Source organism: Arvicanthis niloticus, chromosome 3 (assembly GCF_011762505.2).
Source record: "Arvicanthis niloticus isolate mArvNil1 chromosome 3, mArvNil1.pat.X, whole genome shotgun sequence".
Lineage (NCBI taxonomy): Eukaryota > Metazoa > Chordata > Mammalia > Rodentia > Muridae > Arvicanthis > Arvicanthis niloticus.
Window position 1 is genome coordinate 55,190,965 of NC_047660.1, and position 12,769 is coordinate 55,203,733.

A 12,769-nucleotide genomic window follows, 5' to 3' on the forward strand; every position below is an offset into this window, starting at 1 on the left:
GTGCACCACCACCGCCCGGCAACATTTTGATTCTCAATGAAGGAGAGATTTACTGACAACAATGAGCAACCTGTATAAACATATAACGCCACATTTTGATAGCTTATGGGAACATATGATTGATTTTCCACTCAAAAATTATTGTATATTTCTTAATTTAATCTCTAAGCCACGTCTATTAAAAAACCAAGTTTCTAAGTTTCTGGGGTTATAAACTAGTCAAGTCTAGTTCCCCAGTACCGTGAGTAATATCTGAAAAGGGACACAGAAAATATTTTCCTGATTAAACCAAAGCTCTTGTTCTCTCTCTCTCTCTCTCTCTCTCTCTCTCTCTCTCTCTCTCTCTTTCTCTCTCTCTCTCTGCAGATAGATGCAAATATAGATAAAGATATCATTCACAATAGAAACATTATATTGTAGGTATAGAAGCAGAGAGTACAGTGGGACCATACTAGAGTCTTAGGGGCAGATGTTATGCATGGCTATCAAAACACAACTTTAGAATATACCTGGAGTTATCAAAAGATCAACAATGAAAACCAACCAGTAGTTAAGAAGTGGACAAAAGCTAGGTATGATGGTACATGCCTTTAACCCCAGCAGAGGCAAGTGGATTTCTGAGTTCAAGGCCTAGTCCAAGACAACCAGGGCTACACAGAGAAAACCTGTTCTGAGAAAAAGACAGGGTGGGGAGCTGGAGAGATACCTCAAGGCAGGGCCTGAGTCCGATCCCCAGAACCCACATTAAAAAAGCTAGACATGGTGTTGACATCTGTAATATCAGCAATGGGGAAGCAGGCAGGTAGATGCCTAGGTCTCCCTGGCTAGCCAGCCTAGCCTACTTGGTCGGTTCCAGGCCAATAAGAAAACTCTGTCTCTTAAATTGAAGGAAAAAAGTGGAGAGAACCTGATGAATGACACCAAGGCTATCCTCTGACCTCTAGACACATGTGCATGCACAGACAAGTATGCACCTGCACACACACATGCAACTACTGGCAAATATTTGAATATATACCTAACCTAAGAAGGTAGACAGAGAAGGTAAAATGTGTTCAACATTGTTATTAAGAAAATGAAAACTAAAGCTAACTTCGAGTTCCATGTCTTCCAGTTAGAATGAAAAAGTTACAAATTCTGACAATTCCCAGGACAAGTCTGGTGGGAGCCAGGAGCACTCTCAAACATCTTAGGTGAGATGTCCAAACTGGCACTACCGATTGGAAAAACCACCGTGAAACTTTTTGACCAGTTGAATATATATTAACATCATGTGACTCATCAGACCTACACCTACGTTTCTACCCAAGAGAGAGAAGACTTGTGCTCTCAAGTACTCATGGCAACATTTTTTATAATAACTCCCCAAACTAGAGAGAACAGAAATGGGCAGACAACCCAAAGGCGCAGATGCCTGAAGAGGCACTGTTTGAGTTCAGGAAACAAGTACAGTGTTTTGGCGTGCTGTGTGCTCTTGAATTGAAGACATTGGAAGGAGTGGATGCCGCCTCAGAAGCAAGGACTCTCTAACCTTCTTCTGTCCCCACCCCAGGCACCCAGGGAGGGGCTGTCTCTGAAGTCTCCCTCACCAGAGGGAGGAAGGTTCTTGCAAAAGAAATGTCATTCTCTTAAGCCCCTGTTCCTAGGAATCTCATCAAAGAGCAGGAAAGATTAGCCACTGGCAAAGAGACTCAAAGTCCCCAGCCCAGACAGACTTTGATCTGTTCTTCTGAGGGAGTCTCTGGGAGGTCACCCAAAGACTTTATCTCAGTCAGAAGTTAACTTTGTTCAAGGTACAATTCTGTCCCTCACTGTGCTCTAACCTGCCTCTTCCAGGAGAGGAACTTTGTCCCAGGCCGTTGTGTGCTCTTTGGGTTGTATCATTTCTTCTAAAAATCATTTACTAGCCCTCCAAAGTACCCAACACCGACTCCCAGCTCCATTTCCCTTGAGGAAGAGTGACTCTAAGCTTGTGCTTTCGTGCCCTCCTTTTGAGTCTCTGCCTTGCATTACTTCTGTGCATATGTGCGTGCCGATGGAACCCATTCACCTCCCTCTCCTGATGCAATGCTTACTATCTGTGGAGGGCACTTTAACCCTGACCCTACAACTCATGACCCCAAGACAAGGAAAGAGAAGGAGAGATGGTAGAGTTGGAATCTACCCTAACATGGATGGCACCTGTGCTCCAACACACAAAGAGAAAGTTCCCAGAGATAGAGGCTCATGGTTTCTAAGAGCATAAGCAGAGACCAGCCAGGGGCCACATGGAGGGGAGTCCCAGCTGAATAGTGTCACTGAAGTAAAAAATAAGAATTCACTATGCAGTGACCTGATTTTGGAGTTCTTGAACTATATGTTTGTTAGTTGCTTTTCTCATTGTTGTGGTCATGTGACCAAATACCTGGCAAGAAGCAACTTAAAGAAGGAAGGGTTTATTCTGGCTACGGTTCCTGAGGATCGTACTCATGGTCCACCGTGATGGGGAAGGAAGTTGTGGCAATAGGAGCAGGAGGCAGCTGATCGCATCACATCCAAAATGAGGTATAAAACAGTGAACAGGAAGTGGGCCTGGGTAGGTTAAACTCAAGACCGCCTCTGACTCACTTCCTCCAGTCAATCTCTACTGCCTAAAGGATCCGAAACCATCCCAAATGATCCCTCCTGCTGGAGACCAAGTGTTTAAACATTCCACATTCAGACCACAACACATGGCTCCAAATGCCCACTTCTCAGAAGACATTTATGAGACCAAAAAAGTAGAACTTACTACCTATGACTTTAACCTAACTATTACAAGCATGCTGAAACAAAATAGCAGAAGCCAAGTCTGAAGTTAAAGGAAAATATGGAAACACTGTCTTATGAAAAAGGAATTTCAGTAAGGAAACAAATTATAAAGCAATTGGGCATGGGTGGTATACCCTTCAATCCCAACACTGAAGAGGCTGAGGCAGGCAGATCTCTGTAAGTTCAAGGCCAACCTGGCCTACATAGCAAATTTTAAGACAGCAAGGGTGATACATTGAGACCCTGCCTCAAAAGTAAAGAGAAAAAAATTATGAAACAGAAGACCAAATTGACATTTTGGAAGTAAGAAGAACCAGGTAAAACATCAAAGCTTCGACCTTAAATGAAAAACTTCTTTAGAGAGAGAGGCTGAGTTGGCAGAAGAAACAGAATGAACTTGAAGATAGGTCAACTGGTATTTTCTAGTCCAGAAGGCATAAAGAAGCAGGAATGGACAAAAGATGCTTACACAACTCTAAGAACAGCCAGCTTCCCATTGCTATGACACAATACCAGAGAGTCAAGTTAAAGCTCTATTCTGGTAAATGGTTCCAGAGTTGTTGGTCATGTTTGGCGGGTCTGTTGCTTTGGGTCTCTTGCATATGGTGTCCAGGAAGCAAAAATATAAAGGCAGAAGTTGCAGTCATATCTGTCCTTTCCAGGGTCCTCTGCCAATGACCTGAGTTCCTCACAATAGATCCCACCTTCTAAAGGTTCCATCAGGTTCATAGCCTCCTAGGCTGGGGACCAGGTTTTCAGCATAAGATCTTTTGGAGAATATTCAAGATGCAAACAGGAATACTAATTGCTGAACTGTAAGCTCTAGGACTCTGAAAGACATGAGTCAAAGAAAGAAGGTTAAAGAGAGTTTCTCCAGGTTTTGCTGTCTCATTTCACACTTGGGGAAAACAAAGACTCAGGCGGGTAGCAGCAACAAACCAATGCTTGTATAACAACTGGACACAGAGTCTTTAACTGTTGTGTGACCTGAGGCCCTCCTCACTTTACTGCAGAATGTTCTGAATCCCAGGGAAGCCCCCAAGGCCTGGGAACAACCAGATAGTTGGCCACTCTGTACTGTACAAATTGGGACCCGTCTTGGAGTTGCCAAGATTCTAATGTGAGTGGGACGTAGCACTCAGAAAAACCCTTGGATCTGTGGAATGTGATGCTCTGAGCTCCAGCAGCTGCCATGTTGCTTTGAGTCCTTTTCTATTCAGTCTCTTGGGATGAAGGATCTTTTCTTTTAATGAAATCTGCATTTCATCCCCAAGGTGAAAACCAGTGTCCTTGGCTCTTCTGAGAAAATGAGAAGTGGTTTCTTTTGTGTAATGAATGCTAGGAACACGCAAAAACAGAGGTTGTTCTTAATTGACTGCAGATATGGAAAAGCAGATCACAACCCCTAAAGATACATAAAGCAGGAGGGGGGGGGAGGGAGAGAGGGAAAGGGAGAGAAAGAAAGGAAAAGAGGGAAGTAAAGAAGGAGAAAGGAGAGAGAGAATAAGTAAGGGAGAGAGAGGGAGAAGGAGAGGGAGGGAGAGAGAGAGAGAGAGAGAGAGAGAGAGAGAGAGAGAGAGAGAGAGAGAGAGTTTGTCATGTAACTGAAAGCCACAAAAGGAAAAGAAAACTTCATTCAAGGACAAGGTCATTTAAATTTCTTGTGACAACCAGCAAATGTCAGTGGCAAGATAGAATTCAGAGGGGTCCTCCATCCTTGATCCCATGGTTAATTTGAGGAGTTCGAGGTGAGATGCACAGCCTGTGACATCAGCCATGTGGGTATGAGCCGTGTCCTCTGGCACCCAGCAGGAGGTCACTAGCCAGTGCCTGGACAGTAGGGAAGGGACATGGACCCTCTTAATTTAGAAGATGTGAGGAGATATATCCCCAGGAAACACGAAAGGGCCACCGGCTTTATCTGGGTCCTTTAGACCTTGCTGCAGAGAAGCAGGGGACCCTCAGAGGTGCCTGCCACCTTTGTCCCTGTGGCCACTGTGCTGTAGAGAGGTGGGCAAACTGAGGATTGAACTGGGCACTCAGATGGGCATGCAGAAGTAGACTGTCAAATATCCCACCTCTGCTGCTACCCCCTCCTGCTTCTCCCCTCCCAGGCCTTCTCCCCTGGGGTTCCTGGATCAAGCCACTTCCTGTTCATCCCTGACAGCCCAGGGCTTGCCTTCCTCTCTCCCCAGACCTTCCAGAACACTACAAACACACGATTCCCCCTCTTCCTTGCCTTTGATCATAACATTCTCCTTATCCAGGGAGGCCCTTCATGCCATCAGGGCAGCTCTATGAATGCCCAAGTCCAGTCCTACTTATATGACACATCCTCCAGCCTGGATGACCCTCTCCCACCCCACACCCCCAAAGGGTGTTTTTTGTACTTCAGCAATTTGGGGTTTTCTCTCTGTCTCAAGGTAGATATTTGTAGTCATGAGACTCTTGTCGGATACACAGGTCACCCCAGGGATGGGATGCGGCCTTAGAGGATGCTGTGGGAGCCATCCTAGGGAGAATTGTGAACCGGCCCCAGCAAGCTCCCAGATCTCTACCACTTTAGCTAATAAAAGGTACTGTTCTCAAATTGTCACTGCCACATGGGCCCTGTTGGGTTATTTCTGTGTGTATGTGCACGTGTGTGCTGGTATAAATGTGGAAGCTACAGGAAAACCTTGAGTATCATTTCTTGGGTGCCATCCCCTTTGGGTTTTGAGACAGTCTCCCACTAGCCTGGAGCTCAGCAAGTAGACTCCAGTGAACTCCAGGGCTCCATCTATCCCCACCTCCTCAGTCCCTGCATTGAAAGTACAAGCACAACTCTGGCCTTCTTCACGTGGGTTCAGGGGTCACACTCAGGCCCACATGCTTATGTGATAGGCACTTTACCAACTGAGCCATCTGCCCAGTCCCCTGGTGATCTTTTTAAAATGCAGGTTCCAATTCAGTAGATCTGGCAGAAGCACAGATGTAGGTTTTGGCTAAGCCGTGGCCATAGTCCACCAGTGCTTCAGATCCTCACTGACCAAGCCAACAGCTGTGGTCCTCCCACCCTCCCCTCTGCAGGGACAAAGCTCAGCCTGTAGTACCTTCCACTTTGCTTTGCAAGCCAAGGGGTCAGAAGGCCTTGGGGATCATGTCACGGGTACAAGGGTCAGAGGAATAGTGATGGAAGCCATTTAACTGTGTGGTAGAACTGAAGATGCGGGGAAGAGCACCAACCCAGAACGCAGCAAGCAGAGAAGCCAAGTTCTCTGATGGGGAGCTATCGTGTGAATAGGCAGGTCTTAGGTTTAAGACAGAATTAGAGGTAAACACGCCACCTCCTTTTCTGCTTTCCTTTCTGAGGTTCTCAAGGCACAGACCGGCCAGTGCACTCTAACCCAGCCTTGTGGTGGTATCAGCTGTCTCCTGTCATGAACCATGATCTTGGGAATCTGTCCTTCTTGTATGTGCCATGGCAATTGCTTGACTCATGGGTACAGCACCATCCTTCTGGTGTTCTTGTTGTTGTCAGGCACTGGTATGGCTGGGCCGCACTGGTAGACAAGCCTACTCTCTAGCTGGTTGGCCTTCCTGCTCTGTACCACACTGTACCACGGACATGCAGACCTCTCTGTTCAGCTCAGAATAGAAAATGGCTGCTTTTCTTGTTTCTAGTAGTTTTTAAAAAGACATTCCAGTTGCTTCAGAAACTCCAGACCTTTTTTTTCCCTTTTGTGTGTGTCATATGCATGAGTTCCCACGTATGTAGTGTTATGTGCTCATATGTGTGGAGGCTGAAGTTGACATGGAATCACTTCTTCAGTCACTCTCCATTGAATCTGTTTCAGTTACTATTCATTGAAATAGAGTCTCCCAGTTGAACCTAGAACTTGCCACTCAGCTACTTTGGTCAGCCATTTTGCTCCAAGACCTTCTGTCTCTTCTCTAGTGCTAGCATTACAGCTAGCACTGTGGTCCTCATGCTTATGTGACAAGTGCTTTATCTACTGATCTATCTCCCCATCCTGCTCCCCAGACATTTTGATGTGTGACATTCTGATCACCTGGATACTGCCTGGAGACTAATACCATTGACTGGGCACTGACTAAGCCTATACATGTTTGTGCCTCTGTATATGTGTATGTGTATATGCCTCTCTCTCTCTCTCTCTCTCTCTCTCTCTCTCTCTCTCTCTCTCTCCCCACCCCTGTGTGTGTGTGTGTGTGTGTGTGTGTGTGTGTGTGTGACTGTGTATTTCTGTGTGTGTGTCTGGGAATATATATGTCTCTGTGGGTGTGCCTATGTATTTTTGTGTTTCTGTTTCTGTCTCTCTCTCTCTCTCTCTCTCTCTCTCTCTCTCTCTCTCTGGGGGGGGTATGTATATGTCTCTATATGTGACTGTATGTCTCTGTCTCTGTGTGTGTTTGTGTGTATGTGTGTGTGAGTGCGTGTGTGTAAAACACACCATAGCACAGAATTTGTTAGAACTAGATCTGAAAGAAAATGGAGTGTTCTCTAGGTTCAGAAGCAGAAGATAGGAAACCATCAGGTAGTGTCCCTGGTACAAGCTCCCTGTGCCACTAGAGGGCAGACCGAAGAATCGACCTCAACCTCTCTCCTGTCCTGCTGGACCTTTTCCCCTAAGGCAAGAGAAGTAAGCCTCCTAGAAGTCAGAGCCCAGTTTCCTGTGGATCCTATGGGTCCCAAGTTGAACTTCTGTTTTAGAAAGCCTATTTCATGCTATTAAATGTTTAAGTGAACATTGAATAAATACACAAATACATTTTACAAATAATGACATAAATAAAAATCTAACATGTAAGCCTAAATTCTTTTGGTGGGTAGAGATGGGGTTTGGATCAATAGCAGGATGGTGAGGAAGTCTGAATTATAGGTGCCCCTCCCTCTTTCATGGTGCGTTTCCTTATTGCTAATGTGTCTGCTTCTCTTCATAAGCACCTCAGACTGTGATCAGGATTAGGGTCATCTGTTTTGAAAATGCTTGTCAGCAATTGGATGCGTCTGCACATCTGAGGTCAGAGTTGGCTCTGGAGCTAGACATATTTCTAACTGGCTCTGCTGCTGCTCCACCTGGCCTGAGCTGAGGAGTCTCTGGCCTGCTTTCCCAGGGATGGAGGAGCATGTGGTTTCCATGCAGTACACCAGGTATACTGGGCACTTGGGGAATGTCGATGACTAATGATGAACTTATTAGAGCATTTGCAGTAAGGAGAGGGGCCATATTTATTTGTTAATTTTATTAAAAGAATGGATTTTCCCAGGCAGGCCTTGAAGGTCAGATGGGCCCACTGTGCCTCTGCTGGACACTTCCTTACATCTGTGGTGTTCACAGGTGCGGCTGGGCTGAGGCCATCTGTCTGGGCCTGAGGTCACTGGGCTCTGGAGGAAGGCCCCTCTCCATCTCACGGTTGCCTGCTCATAGGATCTCTTCAGATTCAAAAGAGGGGCATATATGGAGGGGGTCAGTGGGGGCTCCTTCAGGAGGGTGAAGGGTAGGGGGAAGACTTGGCAGGGCTGCACACTTGCTGTGCCTCCTGTCACATTCTCAGGAGAGCAGTGAGCCTGGCACAGTTCCCACTGGACACTGAAAAGCTTTTTTTCAGTGGAATCTGCAAAAGAAGGAAGGCCTGTGAGGCTCCCGGGGTCACATCAGTGAAGGGAAAGGAAAGGGTTGTAGCAAAAGTAGGGCCAATCCCTTCCTTTAGGGTACCTAGAAATCTCCTGAGCCAGGTGTCACCCCAACCTGGTTCTTAAAGTGAAATTCTTCCCTTTATATCATATGCTTACATAAAAATGACACCAGAAAGGGAGGAGAAGAGGGAGGAGGGGATGGAAGGGAAGGGAGTGGAGACAGAGAGAGAAGTGATGAGGGGGGTAGGGGAAGGAGTGGTGGTAGAGAGAGAAGAGAGGGGGAAGGAGAAAGAGATAGAAGGGGAAGAGAGAAAGTGGAGGTAGAGAGAGGGAGAGAGATGAGGAGAGAGAGTACAGTAGAATAGAAAGGAGAGAGAGAGAGAGAGAGAGAGAGAGAGAGAGAGAGAGAGACTTAAACACTTGAGATTCTGAGACATTGTTTTGAAGTCAGCAAGATGGGTGATGGGAACGAAGTGGTCCAGCCAAACGGCACTCTCCCCCTGAAGAACTGGTCCTGGCAGAGGCCTATGGCCAAGGAAGAGGCACCTGGTGAACAGGCTGGGGCTGCCTGCCTGCAAGTCAGGAACAGGGGCCTGTCCAACCTCATCCATCTTCCTGCCCAGAACCCATTTAAGTGCCAAGGGGTGGTTAGTATGGCCTGAAGGAAGAGCCAGTCTCCTGGGCTGGGTGGGGTTCAAGAAAAAAAAAAAAAAAAAAAAAAAAAAAAAAAAAGTCTGTCTCATAATACTTTCCTATGGCTTCCAAAGAGGTTTTATGAGTGAAGTTTCTGCCATCTTGTGGCCAAGACTGGTACTGCCTGAATCCCAGCCCTGCTGGCTGCCCCCCCGCCCCCCCCCCGCCCCCCCGGCACTGCCCAGCATTCCCTAGGTGGAAAGGGTAGCTTCTGAGAAAAGGAGGGTTCAGAGAGGCCTCTACCCACATTCTAGCCTCAAGGAGCTTTCAGAAGGTCCCAAGTGTGGGGTTGCCACTCATTCATATAGGGACTCATTTGTGTAAAAGAGGATATGGGCTTGCAGCATAGAAGGAGGAAACAGGCCCTGGCCACCTTCCCAAGAGCCAAAGGAGGTAAAAGATAGACACCTGGGTGACCTGGAAAGGGGAGGAAGAAGCAGAGGACTTGCTTACCCCCTTGTCTCCAAGGTGTCAGCATAGCTGAGGTTAAAACAGGAGTTCCCTTCTGAGAGTGAGACCCCCATAGACAAGTTCAAGGGAGGGTGACACCCTCTAAGCAGATGCCCTGAAGTGAGAATGCTCTCTGAGGACAAAGATGTGTGCACTTCTAGGCAGAGACCAAGAAGGTGTGAATGCCACTCACTGAGGCCTTTGACTCAAGTGTGTAAACCCAGCCACAGGAGGCAGAGCCGTTGTGATCACAGAGCTCTAATCTCCTTTGCTTAGAATGTCAAACTCTGAACCTGACTTTTTCTTTCTGAAAGCTCTCTGCCACCTGATACAACTAGTACCTTCATGGCATGGGGGGTGGGGGAGCGGCTGCTCTTTACTGGAACATTCCATCCTTACCACCACTCTGTGTTCCAGAGCCAGCTACACATTCAGATGCTGGTGATGAGGTGATGGCCCATGCTACATTCCCATCCTCCTTGTAGTGAGGTTGCCCTGACTGACAGAGCCATGCCAGCAGATGCTGGCCCAAGTCCTCATCCTCCCAAGGCTCCCTTTCTCTGGACGCTCTGGTAGCAGATGGTGAGCTAGCTGGGGTTCCATCATGGAGCAGAGAACTTTCAAGATGTTCCAGAGATGAAGTTTGCAGAGAGGTCCAAGTGTTCACAGACTCCTTTGAAGGGCAGTTAGGGTGAAGACCTAGAAGAGCACTAGACTCTGACAATACAGAACCATTGATTCAGTTCAATCACTGAACCACAAAAACTAATTGCCACAAGGCCTTAATTGCTCACATCCCACAAAAGACCCCTAGAGGTGACCAGGGGAACTGTGGCAGAGTCTTGCAGGTGCCTATATCCATACTAGTGACTAGGCCTCATAAATCTAAGCACTTCCTTTGTGTCAGCCACCAAATTCCACTTTGGCCTCTCCAATGAGTGGGGCAGAAAATGGGTGAGAGCTGGTACTAGAACCTGGGCAGTGTGGTGTCCAAGCATCTTGCCTTGGCGGTCCCAGGCCACATAAGCTCATCAGAGATCAAGACACTTGATCTCTCACACACCTTTTATATGGTTGAGGACAGTAAAACTTTTCTCTAGTGATGGTCATGAGGCAGAAATTAATATGCAAAGTCTTTGCCTAGAGTCTAGCATATAGTAAGCCCTCAATAATTGCTACCTTACCAGAAAATAAAAGATAAAAAGCACACTGGCTCCTCTGTATTGTGTGGTCTGACTGGACATTGTCTTTCCAGGCAGGCTTGGCCTTAATGTGGCAAATCTCCCTCCTACTTAAGAGCAGGGAGAGCCTGAAGCAGTGAGAGGTACAGAGCATAGAGGTGAGAGCTGCTCACTGGCAGGTCTGAGGGTTCGGCTCATCTCAACAGTAGCCTGGCCAGCACCCTCGTCAACTCGCAGGCTCACTGCTCTGAACTCAGCACTCAGAGTGAGTTTCTAATGCCGTATGTTCGAGCACTTCAGGGCAACTGGCAACAAGATAGAATAGGAACACAGCTGAAATCTCTGGGAAAAAGGCAAGGCTGTGATCCGCAGGGAGCCATGTCTGTTTCCTAATCTGTCTTCTGCCCCAAATAGCTGCGCTCTCCTTCCCCGATTTGTGTTGACGTGTTTCTTGCCTGTGGAAGCAGATGCCACCAAGACTTAAACTGGGTCACTGAGGACTATGATGGGCTGATACAGGCCCACAGGCCATGTCCTCCTCTGACTTGAATGTCCAGGTTCCTGGCCCAGAGCTCAAAGCACAGACTCCAGGAACCACAGAACACAAACCCCTAGGAGAAGTGGGAGTGGGCAGGGCTTGTCCCTCAGCTTGGCACAGAGTCCCTGATTTGTCTGCTTTCTGGTCCTCTTTCCTTGTGGACAACCAGAGAACCACAAGGCCCTGCTGCTACCCTGAAGGAGGTTTGGAGCTGCCTTCCAAAAGCAGGGCTTCTGTCAGCTAAGTGATTGGATGGAACATGAACTATACAAACAAACACTTGACTCCTAGGCTCTAAAGCAGGAGGTCAGGGCGCTAGCTGCCATTTCTGACAGCCCAAGTGCAATCATCAGAATATCCACGGTAGAAAGAGAACACTGACTTTCATGAGTTGTGCACACACACACACACACACAAATAAATGAATGTAATAAAAAGAGAATGGTTTAAACTCTGATGCACATTCAATTTCAAAACCCAGTCCACCCAGGCAGATTGATAAGTACCCATCTTGAATGATTTAGCAGAAAGGGGTAGAGCCAGCACATGACCTAAGCCATGTGTCCCCTGCTGGCCATGCTCCTTCCTTCTCAGGAGTCCTGTGTCCAGCACTGGGTCCTGAGGTTTCTCCTTCTCTCTCCACAGGTTCTTTCAAAGCATGGCTTTGGCCCCATCACCACCGACATCCGAGAGGGACAAGTGTTTTACTATGCTGAAGACTACCACCAGCAATACCTGAGCAAGAACCCAGATGGCTACTGTGGCCTCGGGGGTACTGGGGTTTCCTGTCCAACAGCCATTAAAAAATAACTTCTTTCCAGGAAAGCTGACCCCGGAGGTTCCATCAAAACCATGATTGCTGGATGGATCAGCACTGCTGTGATTCACATCTGTCACTTTATGAAGAGCACACAGCACATGGGTGTTTACCTGAATCTGGTTATTACTGGGGTTTGTTTTACAGAAAGTAGGATGACAAAAGGTGATACATTGTAATTTGTCTTCTGATCAGTCCGGATGGGGATAAGAACATGACATTTTAGTGGATCATTTGGGGATAATGAATATCCTGTATCCATCTGCTCACGCTAGAAGGGATGCTGATGGTTCTGAAACAGGGATGGCCAGGAGAGCACAGGGCTCTGGGACTCCTTGGTCTACGCTGACACCTCACCCACTTCCCTGCCCTGGGTGCCTAATTCATTAGTGTCTGCAGGCTCCATGAATCATTTGCCGAAACGCTTTGCTCTGCTGATTCTAGACGTGCATTAGGGGCTTCTCTCCCCTCTCCATCCTCTCTGTGCAGAGAAAAGACATGAGTGACCTTAATGAATTATAACATTCTGCTTACAGCTATGATAAAGCTTGTTCTAATAAAAATCTACAGTTTGGTAATAGCAACTGCCTGTCTTTCCTGTGAGTCTGTGAGTCTGTCTTTCCTTGTTCAGGAAGGGCATTTGGAAGTATTGCAAAGCC

General features: G+C 47.2%; 1 protein-coding gene across 2 annotated transcripts in view; it reads left to right on the plus strand.

Moving 5' to 3' along the window:
- Positions 1 to 12,694, plus strand: part of Msra (methionine sulfoxide reductase A) — a 311,518-nt gene extending 298,824 nt beyond the window's left edge. The window contains exons 6-7 of one of the 2 annotated variants that reach the window (XM_076930854.1): positions 5,254 to 5,366; positions 11,939 to 12,694. In XM_076930854.1, the coding sequence (XP_076786969.1) occupies positions 5,254 to 5,366; positions 11,939 to 12,032 (207 nt within the window). In that variant the 3' untranslated portion in view covers positions 12,033 to 12,694. The remainder of the gene's footprint in view (positions 1 to 5,253; positions 5,367 to 11,938) is intronic. The other variant, XM_034498957.2, reaches the window with a different exon arrangement.
- Positions 12,695 to 12,769: the final 75 nt, after the last annotated feature.